At 42.6% G+C, this 16858-nt stretch overlaps 1 protein-coding gene across 1 annotated transcript in view; it reads right to left on the reverse strand.

Annotated features, from left to right (window-relative positions):
* Positions 1-16647, reverse strand: part of ND-42 (NADH dehydrogenase (ubiquinone) subunit ND-42) — a 58772-nt gene extending 42125 nt beyond the window's left edge. Inside the window, exons 1-2 of the mRNA XM_080268410.1 lie at positions 16608-16647; positions 9068-9160 (exon numbers count right to left, since the gene is read on the reverse strand). Of these exons, the coding sequence (XP_080124536.1) occupies positions 9068-9160 (93 nt within the window). The 5' untranslated portion in view covers positions 16608-16647. The remainder of the gene's footprint in view (positions 1-9067; positions 9161-16607) is intronic.
* Positions 16648-16858: the final 211 nt, after the last annotated feature.

The following is a 16858-nucleotide window of genomic DNA, read 5'->3' on the forward strand; positions in this document are numbered from 1 at the left end:
CATGCCTCGGTATGTGATGGGGTTACAACAAGTAAAAACTCATCACATAACAATTTATCATATACCGCCATCAACATAACATGGGTTCAATGGGGATGGGGGGTGGGCAAGGACCACATAATCTAAAATCTCAAATAACATTACCTTTTTGGGCCTGCTCTTGGCACCTTCAGTAGCACCAAGCTTTTCACTAGGGGCAGCATCCTCACCAGACATGATTTCCAAGTCAAAGGATTCAATATTTAACACAAAAAAAAGCTATTACTCTACTTCAATATCATACACTACACTATTTTTTATTCACTTGCACAGTAATATGGTGATGGCAATGGTGTTTTATCGGTCTTCCAGCCATAAAACGGGACAAAGGGAGAAGATCACAATGAACATAAACAACGGGCTGCCATCTTGCCTCCAACGTTTGACTGTCAGCTTGTGCAGGATGAACCATACAATCACATACACACGGGACTGTCGTCAGCAGCCACCACAATTACCATGCATGCAAATTTCAGTATCATTATTGTGAAACTGGATGTAACTTTTAGGTTCCTGTTCTACTGATTTATCACATACCAAACAAACGTATAACAAGACCTGACTATATCCAGTTGCATGATAATAATGGTGAAATTCACTTATATGATCATTGTGATGGCTGCACATGTCACTCCCGTGCAGACACAGTGGCGCACACAAGTCAACAGTCAGACATCCAACCCAAACTGGCCACCTAATGCTTTCATATGCAGAACCCCTACCTTATGCCTCTGTACATCCAGCCTCCTTCATGCCACCCCTTTGAAGACCCCATCTCATTCACTTGACCCACAGCTGTGATTGTCTCTCTTGCATTCCGTGTTACATAACCATCTTGCATGTTTAAGGCCACTGAAGCACCATTGCTATCACCAAATAACAGTGAGTGTTCAACAAACAATGAAGTGTGTGATAGCAGGTGGAGAGATAACTTTTTGTGTGTGAAACACAGGTCTCCCCGCATATCTGTGTGGGTTGGGGGAACAGACCCCCACAAATGGGGAATCTGCAAATTTTGGACACTCCCCCCAGAAAATGTCCATACAGTATCAAATTACTCCTCTAAGCCCATAAAACCATTTTAGGGACCTGATCCCAGTATAAAACATCACAAACATATACTGTACTACTGTATACAACACTTTAATATTAAAGAAGTTGTTAATGGGTATGGTTATAAGACTTTAGGGTCTCAGTCAGCTTAGGAGATACATACTTAAGGTGAAGATGTTAAATGCAAGTTTACGTTAACACTTCAACACCTAAATGAAAAATCATTATTCATTCATTCATTCATTGCCAGACGCCATGTATCCCAGACGGGGTGGCCAATGGCTTAGAGTTAATTGTTTTACAGGGAGGGGCACTAATCCTCCACCAACCCCACTTGACACGTAGGGATGCCAACAGCATCTGGTGTTCCCAGGCGGTCACCCATCCAAGTACTAACCAGACCCAACGTTGCTTACTTTGGTGAAATGAAGCTGCAACTGCTGGTACCGACTTACGGTAATAGATGAAAAGTATACAGAATACAGGGGGGTCCAGTTATACAAGTGGGATATGTTAATGGATGACTACTCAGATAGCTGAAACTTATATGACAGATTGAAAAAGGAGGATCATCAAATCTGCAGAATGGAGTAAATAACTTTTGGGAAAAATATAGTTAGATTAACTGACAGTGCTTGCATCACCATATACGAAACTATCTATCTATATTTTGCCAGACACCTTAATCCCGTTTGGGGTGGCCACAAACAAATCGCCTTCACGTCGTCCTGTCCCCTGCCATTTCACTGCCCTGCTCCCAACTCACACCCCCCTCTCTCATATACCTCTCCACCCCATCCCTCCATCTCATCCTCGGCCTCCCCCTCCCTCTTCCCCCCTCCACCTCACTCACATACACTCTCTTCGTCAGTCTTTCACCCTCCATCCTCTCCACATGGCCAAACCTCCTCAGTGTGTTCCTCATAACGCTTCCAATCACATCCACATCCACACCACAACGCTCCTTTATATCCTCATTCATCAGCCTGTCTCTCCATGTGACTCCACAGGCTCCTCTTAAATAACTCATTTCCACTGCTCTCACTCTTGACTTGTGTCCTTCCAACAATGTCCAAGTTTCACTTCCATACGTTAGAGCTGGTATCACAATACTGTCATGTAGTAACTTTTTCACTTCCATGCTCACTTCCCTGTTTCTTATCACTGCTTTCAAAGAACCAGCAACCTTTCTTCCCTGCTGTACCCTTTCAAGCACTTCACCCTCCAAACCTCCATCCTTACTCATCACACTACCCAAGTACTTAAACATACTCACATCTTCCAATTCATCACCATCCAACCACGCTGTACATTCACTGACTTCACCTCTCTCAAAGACCATCACTTTACTCTTCCCTACATTCACCTTTAGATTCCGTTTCTTGCACACTCTTCCAAACTCATCCACAAAGCCTTGCAGCTCCCCTTCGTCTGCACTCGAGAACACAGTATCATCTGCAAACAACAGTACAGGGAGTTTCCAAACACTATCCTCTCTCACCAGGGCCACTCCAACATCCACTACCCTACCTTGTACCTCTTTTATTACCCCATCCATGAACAGATTGAACAACCATGGAGACATGACACATCCCTGTTTCAATCCAACCTCCAAAGAGAAAAATTCACTTAGTTCACCATCCACACGCACTGCAGCCTTCGCACCATCATACTGTACATACTCTTCACAGCATTCAACAACTTTCCATCTACTCCATATATTCTTAATACTTTCCACAATCCTTGTCTATCCACCCTGTCATATGCTTTCTCCAAATCCATGAAAGTCACATACAACTTCTTTCCCTTCTCTAGAAACTTTTCCACTAAAGATCTAAGAGTGAATATCTGATCTACACAACCTTTTCCCTTCCTAAAGCCTCCCTGTTCTTCTCCAACTAATTCCTCTGTTCTTTCTCTAACTCTGTCAATAAGTATCCTACCATACACTTTTCCTATTAAACTAAGAAGACAAATGCCCCTATGATTACCACACACTTCTTTTTCCCCTCTTCCTTTGTACAAGGGAATAATTATACCTGACTTCCAATCCTCCAGGACTCTACCTTCCTCCCAGGCCAATCTGCACATCTTCCACATCCATTCTACTTCTATCTCTCCCCCATGCTTCAGCATTTCACCACACACTCCATCAATTCCTGGGGCTTTCCCCAATTTAACTTTCTTCATTGCTTCCACAACTTCCATCGTACTGATTTCTTCCTGTCTTCTCACCTCCCTCCATCTCCCAGCCACTTATACTCGCATTACTTCCATCCTGTATGTTCAACAATTCCTTAAAGTGTTCTCTCCATCTGCTCACTTTTTCTCCCTTCTCCACTAGTAATCTACCATTTTTATCTTTCACTCCCCTGCTAACTTCACTTCCACCCTGTCTTACTCTTTTCACCTCTTTCCAGAACAGTTTCTTACAGTCCCTCCACTTTACACTCAAGTTCCTTTCAAATTCCTCATCCACTCTCTTCTTACTCTCTCTTACTAATCTTTTCACCTCTCTCTTTCTTTCTACTGTACATATAACTCTCTCTTCCACCTCTCAACTTCTTCCACCCCCCTATTTCTCATCCATTCATTGTATGCTTTCTTCTTTTGTGCCACAGCCTGTCTCACCTCTTCATTCCACCACACTGTTCCTTGCACCCCCTAAACTAAATTGCCCATATTTACATGATCGGTTTCTCATATAATGGGACCTGCCTGTACAGTCACATCTCACTATATGATGAGGTTACATCATGTGAAAATCCATTACATAGCCATATATTGTATAGCAGTCAATATAACACGGGTTCAATGGAGACTGGAATAGGTTTATGGCCACGTAACCTAAAATCTCAAAAAAACTTATCCTTCTAGGCTTGTCCTCAGCATCATCTGTAGCACCACACCTTGCACTAGGGGTAGCATACTTGCAAGTCATGATTTCCATGTCACAAGCTACAGTATTTCACACACAAAAAAATTATCATTTTGCTTAATAGCACACACTACACTATTTGTTATGCACCTGCACCTGGTTAGGGTGGTTATGGCTATGTATGTGGGTGCTTGCACCCAAGTAAGAGTGAAGTGGAGATTTGAGTGAAGTGGAGATTTGAGTGATGAGTTTTCCATGAACGTTGGTGTGCATCAGGGGTCAGTTTTGAGTCCCATGTTGTTTATCATGGTACTTGAAGCCCTCTCAAGTGACTTCAGAAATGGACTCCCGTGGGAGATGTTGTATGCTGATGATTTGGTGTTGATTGCAGAGAACGAAAGGGAGGCAGAGTAATGATTTAGGAAGTGGAGAGATGGTATGGGGCACAAGGGCTTAAGGGTAAATGCAGATAAAACAAGTGATGATATCCAGGGTTGGTGACAGTACTGTCAAAGACGAGGGAGAGTGGCCATGTGCAGTTTGCCACAAGGGTGTGGAAAGTAATTCCATCTTGTGTAGTGTTTGTGATAAATTGGTGCACAAGAGATGTAGTGGTATTAGAGGTAGACTGCGAGATAATTCTGATTTCATGTGTACGGCGTGTCGGGAAGAGCAAGTGGAAATTGTCAGGCATGAAAGGATTGAACTTGCTGGTGAATCTCTTGAGTGTGTGGAAGAGTTTTGTTATTTGGGAGACATGTTGTGTGCTGGAGGTGGGGCTGGAGCTAGCTCTGTGGCTAGGATGAGAAGTGGTTGGAAGAAGTTCTGGGAGTTCTTGCCTCTCCTGACATTGAGAGGACTCTCCCTACGTGCTAAGGGGTCTTTGTATGCAGCATGTGTTAGGAGCGTAATGCTGTATGGTAGTGAGACCTGGGCAGTAAAAGAGGAGGATATTCGCAGGCTCAGAAGTACAGAAATGACAATGATTAGGTGGATGTGTAGTGCGTCCCTGCGTGCAAGGTCTGGGGGGGGCTGGGTTTACGATGGAAGAGTTGAGAGGTAGGATGGGACTGGAGTGTATTGGTGTTGTGATGAGGAGAGGTAGATTGAGATGGTTTGGACATGTGGAGAGGATGGGGGATGATAATTGGGTGAGGAAGGTGAGAAGTGTCAATATTGGGGATGGGGTTATGAGGGGTAGACCAAGAAAGACATGGGATGAGGTCATTAAGTGTGACCTCAGGGTTAAGGGACTGAACAGTGAGGCTGCAATAGATCGTGCTGCATGGAGAGCCGCAATTAGGTGACCAAGGCCGACGCATGCAAGCATGTTGGAGCCTTTGAAAACTAAACTAAACGAAACAAACCTGCACTGGTATTTGGTGATGGCAATGGTGTGTCAATGGCCTTTCACACACCAAATGGAACAAAGGGGAGATGATGGCAACGATTGTAAACACTGACTGGCCATCTTGGTTTGAAAGCCGACTGTTGGCTTGTGTAAGAGGCACCATGTACTTGCAGGATTATCAAACATGACCACCAGAATTATTATTTTAGCGATTCATGATCATTTTGCCATCGTTACAGCAGCACTGGACTAAGGCTTTTAGTTCATTGTTCTAGCACTTTATCACATAGTGAATTAATGTACGATGAGACCTGACTGTATTTATACAGTACATATTGTCTGTCTATCTATCTATCTATCTATTGCCAGACGCCTCAATCCCGTACGGGGTGGCCACAAACAAATCGCCTCCACGTTGCCTTGTCCCCTGCCATTTCACTGCCCTGCTCCCAACTCACACCCCCCTCTCTCATATACCTCTCCACCCCATCCCTCCATCTCATCCTTGGCCTCCCCCTCCCTCTCCCCCCCCTCCACCTCACTCACATACACTCTCCTCATCAGCCTCTCACCCTCCATCTTCTCCACATGGCCAAACCACCTCAGTGTGTTTCTCCTAATGCTACCTATCACATCCACACCACAATGCTCTTTTATATCCTCATTTGTCAGCCTGTCTCTCCATGTGACTCCACAGACTCCTCTTAAATAACTCATTTCCACTGCTCTCACTCTTGACTTGTGTCCTTCCAACAAGGGCCGAGCTTCACTTCCATACGTTAGAGTTGGTATCACAATTTTGTCATGTAGTAACTTTTTCACTTTCATGTTCACTCCCCTGTTTCTTATCACTGCTTTCAAGGAACCAGCAACCTCTCTTCCTTGTTGTACCCTTTCAAGCACTTCACCCTCCAAACCTCCATTGTTACTCATCACACTACCCAAGTCCTTAAACATACTCACATTTTCCATTTCCTCCTCATCCAACCTCACTGTACATTCACTGACTTCACCTCTCTCAAAGACCATCACTTTACTCTTCCCTACATTCACCTTCAGATTCCGTTTCTTACACACTCTCCCAAATTCATCCACAAAGCCTTGAAGGTCCCCTTCATCTTCACTCAACAATGCAGTATTATCTGCAAACAACAGTACAGGGAGTTTCCAAAAACTACTCTCTCTCACCAGGGCCACTCCAACATCCGTTGCCCTACCTTGTACCTCTTTTATTACCCCATCCATGTACAGATTGAACAACCATGGAGACATGACACATCCCTGTTTCAATCCAACCTTCAAAGAGAAAAATTCACTCAGTTCACCATCCACACGCACTGCAGCCTTAGCACCATCATACATACTCTTCACAGCATTCAACAACTTCCCATCTACTTCATATATTCTTAATACTTTCCACAATCCTTGTCTATCCACCCTGTCATATACTTTCTACAAATCCATGAAAGTCACATACATCTTCTTTCCCTTCTCTAGAAACTTTTCCTCTAAAGATCTAAGAATAAATATCTGATCTACACAACCTCTCCCCTTCCTAAAGCCTCTCTGCTCTTCTCCAACTTATTCCTCTGTTCTTTCCCTAACTCTGTCAATAAGTATCCTACCATACACTTTTCCTATTACACTAAGAAGACAAATGCCCCTATGATTACCACACACTTCTTTTTCCCCTTTTCCTTTGTACAAGGGAATAATTATTCCTGACTTCCAATCCTCCAGGACGCTACCTTCCTCCCAGGCCAATCTGCACATCTTCCACATCCATTCTACTACTATCTCTCCCCCATGCTTCAGCATTTCACCACACACTCCATCAGTTCCTGGGGCTTTCCCCAATTTGACTTTCTTCATTGCTTCCACAACATCTATCCTACTGACTTTTTCCTGTCTTCTCACCTCCCTCCTTCTCCCAGCCATTCCCCAGCCACTTATACTCGCATTCCTTTCATCCTCTATGATCAACAATTCCTTAAAGTGTTCATCCATCTGCTAACTTTTTGTCCCTTCTCCACTAGTAATCTACTATTTTTATCTCTCACTCCCCTGCTAACTTCACTTCCACCCTGTCTTACTCTCTTCACCTCTTTCCAGAACAGTTTCTTACAGTCCCTCCACTTTACACTCAAATTCCTTCCAAATTCCTCATCCACTCTCTTCTTACTCTCTCTTACTAATCTTTTCACCTCTCTCTTTCTTTCTACATATAACTCTCTCTTCCGCCTCTCAACTTCTTCCACGCCCCTATTTGTCATCCATTCATTGTATGCTTTCTTCTTTTGTGCCACAGCCTGTCTCACCTCTTCATTCCACCACGCTGTTCCTTGCACTCCCCTCCGTCTTCTCTTCACCCCACACACCACATCACATGCTGCACACATTTCTTCTGTGAATATCCTGCACACACCTCCCATGTCCCCCATCTGCTCCAATTCATATTTACCCAATCGTTCCGCTACTTCTCTCTTATATTCTGCCATTTTCTCATCCTCTTGTAACCTTTCCACTCTCCTTGCAACTACTCCTTCTTCCTGTCCTTCCCTTCTTCTATTTCTCCATCTTGCTTGGATCTTGATACTGGCCACCACCAAGTAGTGGTCAGAAAGTCCACTCCCGCAACCTCTATAAACTCTTGCATCCATTACACATCTTCGCATCCTTTCATCCACACACACATAATCAACCATTGCCTTCCTTTCATTCAGTTCACCACGAACTCTTCTCATCACTCGCCATGTATACCTGTGGATCAATTTGTGCCTGAAGAGGGTATTAGCTATCACCAACTCCCTCACGGCACAAGTGTCTACTAACACACTGCCATTCTCATCTATCTCAGCAGGTACACGCCACTCACCAACTATTCCATCCATCTTCACATTCCCTACTTTACCATTCATATCACCAATCAAAAACACTCTCTCATTCCTTCCAAACCTTTCCATGCACAATTCCACATTTGTCCAGAACTCCTCTCACTCTGCTTACAGGATCTTGCATTGGCGCATACATGCACACAATCGTCTACATTTGTATTCCAACTTTCAATCCCACACAATCCTTGACCCAACTGATCCATACTCTCTTATGTTCTTCTTCCATCTTTTACTCACAACAATACACACTCCTTCTTTTGTCCTCTCATTCTCACCTACTCCTGCACATATACCCCATCCATACTCCCATTCTCTCACACTCTCTCCTCTCTATTTAGTTTCAGTTACTCCACATACATCCACTTTCACACCCTCAAGCACCTGGACAATCTCTCTCTCTTTCACCTCATGATTTGCACCTCTTACATTCCATGTTACAATCTGTACCATGTCCATTTTCCGGCCCTTGGTCATCATCTTTTGGTCAGTTCTTGGCCGAGGCTTCTTGTTTGTTTTTTTAGTTAGCTGTTTTCCGGGAAGGGGCACTAACCCCCCGTCAACCCTTTTAGTCGCCTCGTACAACAAGCAGGGATACTGGGGGAGTACCGGTATTCTTGAAAAAAAAACCTTCTCCCAGGCCAAAGCTTTTAGTTCACTGTTCTAGCAATTTATCACATAGGGAATGAATGTATGATAAGACCTGACTGTATTTATACATATTGTACTGTACATAAAAAAAAAAAATAAACAACAGCCATGGAAAGTACTGTAGGTGGTACACAATGAACACAAAGCACCACTGTGGCCTCATGACAGTGTGAATAAGTGAGAAGGTATGTCAACTTTACTCACCAGCGGCCTCAATACCACGTTGGGGGCAAGGAAAGTGCGTACAGTAGCACCCCGCAGGGATGCCACTCCAGCCCGCACCACAGACAACGCCATCTACATAAAACACAGAAATGTTATATACGACTACTTCAAGAGATGACAGTGATGTTGATGATACTACAGAAAATAACAACAATAATAATAATAATAATAATCAATAATAATAAAATTAATGCAATAATCAGATAATTTTACTCCCCAAAGGTACCAGATGCTCCAAAGGAAATCTCTCTATTGTACCATACGGTACTGTATAAATGGCCAAATACAATTTACATTATTCTGCAGTGTAGAGACAATCCATGTACTGCATAAATGGGCAAATACAATTTACATACAAGACATAATTATGTGAAGGCAAGCAGGCTACTTCCTGTGCTCTCCACTGTGATCAAATCATGGCTAATTTTACAGATGCAAAAGTCATCCTGTCTCATCAGATTCAACACTCTATTCTGGTTGATCTGAAACTACAAAGATGATACAGTACTTGTTTGATTTTAATTGCTTTTCCCAGCCTTAGCATGTCCTTTTCATTACCATCACAGCAGCAGTTTTGAGCTGTGATTATGGCACCCTGACAAGACTCTTCTTTCATAAATAATGGTTGGAATAAGTGATGTTAGGTTAGAATAAATTAGAACTGATGAGGTCTTACAGTGATAAGTGGAGTTATGTTAGGACAAAGTACAATACGAGGTCTGTTCAGAGAGTATCCGACCTTAGGCTCAAAAAAACACAAATGGCTGACCTGCTGAGCTAGGACACTAATCTCCCTCAAAGTAGGCCCCTTCTGACTTGAGACAAGTAGACCAGCATTCTTTCCACTGCCTGACACATTCTTCAATGTCGGTTTTTGGTATCTCCTGCAGTGCTTCGTCATGATCTCTTCTCTCGGGTCAAATTGGGAACCCTTCAGCAGAGTTTTGAGCTTCGTGAATAACCAAAAGTCACACGGAGCCATGGCATGGGGGTGAAAAGTCCCTGAAGCTAGCAAGAGCGAACAGACGTACCTCCACATTGGAAGATGAGACTGAACTGATAAGGGTGGGCTGGGGTGGTGGCCTACCTAGGGAAATGCATTACTGCCAATGTTAGCCTCTTGACACAGCTAATATATAGCAGTGAAATGATTGGCAGGAAATGTAGACAATACATTATAAATTAGGTAGTTCCAGGTGAATGTAAATATCACTTAGGCTTCTCCCTTCCCTCCTTATATGTATATTTATTACGAAAATAGATTATACGGCATATTTCAAGGGGAAATAAACAGCGAAAATTAGCGAACGAGTGCACGTGAGGTGTTGTCAGGTGATAATTAGCCAATTCCAGGTGTATGGCACTCTCACTTACCTTATTTCTTTCTTGTATATATTATTTGGTATAAGAATAGAGCATAGGGCTTATTTCAATGGATGAAATCAGTGAAAAATTCCAGGGAAGATTTACTTAGCGTAGCACGGCCGGGCAGGCGAGAGGATAAGGTAATGGAGGGGGGGTAGGAAGGGGACTCAAGAACGGGGAGAAATGGCTAAATTGTCAACAATGGGTGGGAGTACAGATGAGATTAGGAGTGCTGACTAGTGTTGGACATTGGCAGTACTGATAGATGATACAAGCCCCCACTTGGAAGCCCGGGTGAATTCAAAATAATACAGAATCACAAAAGCGACGCCCCGCGGTATGATTTCTTCCGCCAAACTGCGTCACAAAGACAATGGATAATGTCGAGGTATTAATGTGTATTTGTGATGCACAACAACACTGTAGTAAGAAAAAACTGTCAACATGCTAGTGCATTTCACCTTGCTGCAGACCGGTTGTGCTTTTTCCGTGGGAGGCGACCGTGCATATTTCCACTGAGACGGTTGTGCTTTGGTCTCTTGGTCATACCCGTACACCCAAGTCTCATCTCCAGTGATGCAGTCTTCCGAAAGTCTGGATCACAATTTGCACACTCCAGCATGTCTTCAGCAACATTCATCCAAGAGAAGAGATCATGACGAATGAAATGAAGCACTTGCAGGAGATACTGAAAACCAACTTTGAAAAATGTTTCGGGCAGTGGAAAGAATGCTGGGCTACGTGTTTCAAGTCAGACGGGGCCTACTTTGAGGGGATTAGTCTTAGCTCAACAGGTAAGCTATTTGTTTTCTAGAGCCTAAGGTTGGATACTTTCTGAAGGGACCTTGTAGGTTAGGTTAAATTATGGAGGGATAAATTGGCACAGAGAGGGTTAGACTGGTACCAAATAGTGTTCCTAGATGGTGGCTGCCTCTCTTTAGTATCACTGTGATATACACATAACCTGCTTTTTAAACATGATGCACTAAATATAAAATAAACAAAAATACAGCAATAATAAAAAAAAAATCGATAAAAATAATAATAAATAAAAGACAGAGCACAATCTTAAAGTTGTAGTCAGAAACAAAACAAAACAATGCTCAGAAAGGCTTTGGTATTACAAAAAAAAAAAAAAGGTAAACTGCAAAAAACAAAAGGTGGTCTTGTCTCCACAACTATTGTACCCTGAACTGGTGAAACTACAGGAGCTCCCATGCATAGAATTTACTCTCTATCCATCTTCTGCCAGACGCTTTAATTCCGTGAGGGGTGGCCACAAACAAACTGCTTCCATGTCTCCCTGTCCAATGTCACTTCACTGACTTGCTTGCAGCTCACACCCTCCTCTCTCATATACCTCTCCACTCCACCCCTCCATCTCATCCTCGGCCTCTCCCTCCCTCTCCCCCCTCCACCTCACTCGCATACACTCTCCTCATTAGTCTCTCGCTCTCCATCCTCTCCACATGATGGTAGATGGGGGCACCCATCATCCACCCACTTAGTGTAACAGTACTCTTATTTTAAGGGTAGCTCTACGCTGAGTGGCATTCCAAATAATTTCCTGTAAATCAAGAAATCATTTACAAAGCTGGGTGGTAACCTTATAACCAACCAACATGTGTTCCCTATGTGACAGCAAGTGGGTTGGCAGAGGGTTAGTGCCCCTCCCTGGAAAACAACTAAAAATACGAACAAGAAGCCTTGGACCAGGACTGACCACCAGGTGACGACATAGAATTTACAACCGTACACCCTCCCTCAAACACACCGTAACCTAAATAAACAGAACAATTTGAGGATGAACGAATTTCAGGTGTGAATCGACCCACTGCCCTCTGCAGGACACCCCCACCACTACCACCATCAACAAGGTGCTTTTTAGTGGTGGGTTTTATTTCTGCAAAATTTGGCTGTTATAAATTAATTACCAGTGCAGTACACAATTATGAGTAAATGTATGCTTTACTTTGAGCTGCAGAAAGACCTTACGAATTCATAATTCTCCAGTGTGTTTTCTGTATTTTTCTGGCTATTTTCTGGGTGGTAAATGACCTCCTGCTAAAAAATTTCCCCCATTATAATAATTGCATTCTTTAACCCTTAAACGCGGATCGTCGCGTTTGCGACGCTCAGCGAAAAGGACATAACGGCAGAGCGTCGTGTTTGTGATTCTAGTACATTTTGAATAACCACGGGCAAGCAGGCTCCAGCTGGTATTGTCTATCAGTACCACCACCCTTTAGCTACAATTAGCATACTTTACCTTTGTACTACTGACCTCCGTTGTTGCCAAGTATCGCGTTTTTTCCCCCCTCCCCCCCCCACCACGGCCTGGCCAGCCTGGCTGTGATACATGGCAGCGCTCTGACTGCTCAGAACTGTAAATCTGCGCTCTCCTCTCACAAGCAGTTTATGCTAATAGGAAACGCTTGTTTCCCCAGTTGTAACACTAGCTTTTTTTCTCACGGTTTGCCCCTATTTAGCGTCAGTTTACCGCAGGCTTTCAAAGTGACATTATGGCGAGTTCTAGCTCTTCCGAGTCAGTGCAAGCAGCCGACAGGAACGAGAATAAAGTGACGGGCTTAAGGCAGAATAAAAAGCGCACCCGGTGATCTTTTGGGAAGTAATATGATTGAAAATAATGTAGTGTACATGTTTTTAGCTGTGAAAATGGAAATGTTTGTTGAGTGACGAGAAGACCGCCGCCGCGCTGCATGTCAGCCGTACGCTTCGTTGATTTTAGCCTTATTTTCAGTGCTTATTGTACAAATACGGATTCCAAACTACCTTTATGTTGTAGTATAAAGTTTACTGTGACAGAATGAGGCTGTGGTAGAGGGGAAACCGGGTTGCTGGAGGTGTGAAAGTGAAGATTTGGTTACCCAACTTTGCAAGTCTCCACAAGTCCTTGGGTAGTCCACGAAGGCTCAACACCTGTCTCTGGAGAAAGCTGAATGTAAGTACTATCTGACATACCAAGTATAATGTTCTAGGGTTAATCTCTGATTTTTGGCTAATATTTTCCTACAGGTACTCAGACCGCGATACAACCCCGCCACTCGGGGGGGGGGGTCGACTGTTTACAGCCGCGTTTAAGGGGTTAAGCCATAACTACAGTTGTTGTTTCCGGCATGATGGAAGAAACTTGCTCAACGTACTCAAAGATGGATTTCGTTCCCCAATTTCCCAAGTGGTGGTTAGGTTAGATTTAATTATTAGGTACAGTTATGCTAGGTTAGGTTAGGTTTAGTTAAACACTTAGGGTAGGGCGGTCCCTTCTGCCATTACATTTTCGAAGCAGTAAATACAGTATTTCCTTTATTGACGTTTCCTTCTTTTTTTTTTCTTTTTTTTCCCATCTGATAGTTTTTTAGTTCATTTGAGTGTTCTGAGGCCTCATTTGTAATGCAAATCATTAATAACCACAATATGACTATGACAATCTGATCGGAAATACAGTAAAACCTCTATATAATGGACTTCAATAGACCAGAATTCGCTTTTATCGGACTCGATGAGCTACTGGACTAAATTCCTATACCGGTACAATATAATGGAAAAAGTCCAATAAAGCCAGAAGCAGTCCAGACTGCTTGACCACTTCAGCTATGTTCACCACAATAAGGCAAATAAAAGACATGTTTATCAGTGTACAGTATTATTATATTATACCATTTGATTAATGTAGTGAAGGTATAACACAGTACAGTACCACAATGGTAGTCAAAACAGTTTAAAAACCCGTTCATGCAATCCGGACCAATGTCTGATATATCGGATAAAGTCCAGGCTAGCAGGGGGAAGTCCAGATGTCGCTCTAATCGGAATTTTGCATTTTTCGGAACGGTTTGGGCCCCAATTAGTCCGTTATAGTGAGGTCTTACTGTATTAGCGATGGTGGAAGGGATTGGCCTAATCTAAGTGTTTAACTAAACCTAACATAGCCTAACTGTAACTAATAATTTACCCTAACCCAACCCAGCAACCAGTTGGGACACAAAATCCGCCTTTCAGTATGTTGAGCAAGATTTGGTAATATTCATTTGCACACAAAAAAACGCATACAGGCATATGCTATATGACAGCACAAATCAACTGGCTATGGTAAGATTGCCCGTTAAAGAAACTGCAATAATGGAAATAAATACCGACGAATCAAGCAAGAGTTGTCACAGCAGAGCAGCTAAAAACAAGAGGGAAACAGATTTAACAAGAAACATTTATTTACCACCCCAGAAATAATCACATAAATATACCATAACAAACTACCAGGAAGAAGACATGATTGGTTGCGTGCTTCTACTGCATAAAATAAAGCATAGGTTTACCCAATAATGAAAGAGGATCCCTGCCATAAAGCTTTTCATAATTTGTTAATGGGAGTTCCCTTGTAGTTTGTCCCACATATTGACATGAAATAGCAATAATGAATTCCATTTAAAAAAAAAAAAAAAAATCCATGCCTATTTTCAGTATGGTACAGTATATGAAAAGGCCGACTCTCAACATAATAATCAAACAATAATGGAAGAACTGGAACCACTTTTACAAATACCCTGACATTCTTACAGGCAGCTAATATACTGTACCATATATAATCTATCTATCTATCTATAGCCCGACGCCCTAATCCCACAAAGGGTGGCCGCAGACAAAACGCCTCCAAGTCGCTCTGTCACCCACCATTTGACTACCCTCCCCCCAACTCACCCCCCCTCCCTCATATACCTCTCAACTCCATCCCTCCACCTCATCCTTGGTCTACCTCTCCCTCTCCCTCCCTCCACCTCACCTACATACACCCTCTTAGTCAGTCTTTCATTCTCCATTCTCTCCACATGTCCAAACCACCTCAGTGTATTTCTCCTAATCTTCTCAACCACATCCACATCCACCCCACAACGTTCCTTCACTTCTTCATTCGTCAACCTGTCCCTCCATGTCACTCCACATGCTCCTTTCAAGTAACTCATTTCCACTGCTCTCACTCTTGACTTGTTCCCCTCTTGCAAGGTCCATGCCTCGCTTCCATACGTCAGGGTAGGGATCACAATACTATCATGCAGTGACTTCTTAACCATATATAAACTGGTATTATTTACATATAACCTGGACAGCCTCTGAGCAGTACCTTATTGTTCAGACTGCGAGAATATAAAAAATGAAACTAGCCTAATTAAAGAGCCCATTCTTTTAACCCAGACCTTAGCATGCATCTCAAAATACCACCGTACCTATACCAAACAAAATACTTAAAAAAAAAATAATCCAGTACATTTTTAGAAGTAACCATTTTCTTGTATTATTATTTTTATGTTTTCCAATGCAAAATACTGTTTTAATTAGTTTTGACCTTCATTTTTGGGGGGATAATCCCCCTTTTGGAATTTTGAGCAAATTTCCCAAAGAGGGTTTATCCCCCAAAATCAAGATCAAAATTCATTAAAAAACACACTATTCTGCATTAAACTAACCCAAACTAACCTAAACTAGGGCCTGACATAAACAGGGTGCAAACGCCTGCGCCAATATGGTGCGACATTCATCCGCTACTGAGTGATAGCCTAACCTAAGCCACTACATGACTATCTCCTACAAAATTTGCTCCCCCAACTCAAACTAGGCTTAAAAGGTACCGGGTAAGTCTTAGTTAGAATAGTTCAAGGACGTAATATAATGAAAATTGGTAACGTTGGTTACTTCTAATGTTATACCATTATCTTAAAATATATTAAAAAAAGTAGTACACCCACAGATGATCTGCAGTAATCTTAAACACAGCAAATACGATAAACTTCACTATAAATTGGCATCATCCTCAGAGGACAACTGCAAACTTCATTTTGGCATCTCGAGTCTTTCCCATATACTGACCTACCAACCAGGTATATTGCTACATGCCCTCAGCCTGTACCTATAATTATGCCCAATATACCTTCCTTGTATTCCAAAACACACTGCTGCTCGTAAATATAAACACCAGCCGGGTCACCATAACCTCATATCGTAGCGTCAATACAACCATCAAAATCACCCATGGCAGTAATTATATTCAGCCACTAAATATCCTGTCATTCCAACTGACACCTATTATAGGCTTGGGAATGCAAAATATAGCTAATAAATGTATAACCATCCCGACACCTACCTCCGGTAAATACAGACCACCCTGGCGGCCACCCACAACACTACCAGCTGGTCGCCAACTCCTCCCAACCCTCTCCCTGGCTCTGGCTTCTACTTCATATTTCATTCATAATTAACGACATTTACAAAGAAATATCATACGTGACATAAATAATAATAGCGTAATACAGTCATATGATCGGAACAACTCTATTATTTTAATCCAGTTAAAGTCAGATTTAACTGAATTGAAATATTTAATGTTGTAAAAGG

This window comes from Coenobita brevimanus, chromosome 27, assembly GCF_032717465.1.
Source record: "Coenobita brevimanus isolate Jiangsu-jjx chromosome 27, ASM3271746v2, whole genome shotgun sequence".
Lineage (NCBI taxonomy): Eukaryota > Metazoa > Arthropoda > Malacostraca > Decapoda > Coenobitidae > Coenobita > Coenobita brevimanus.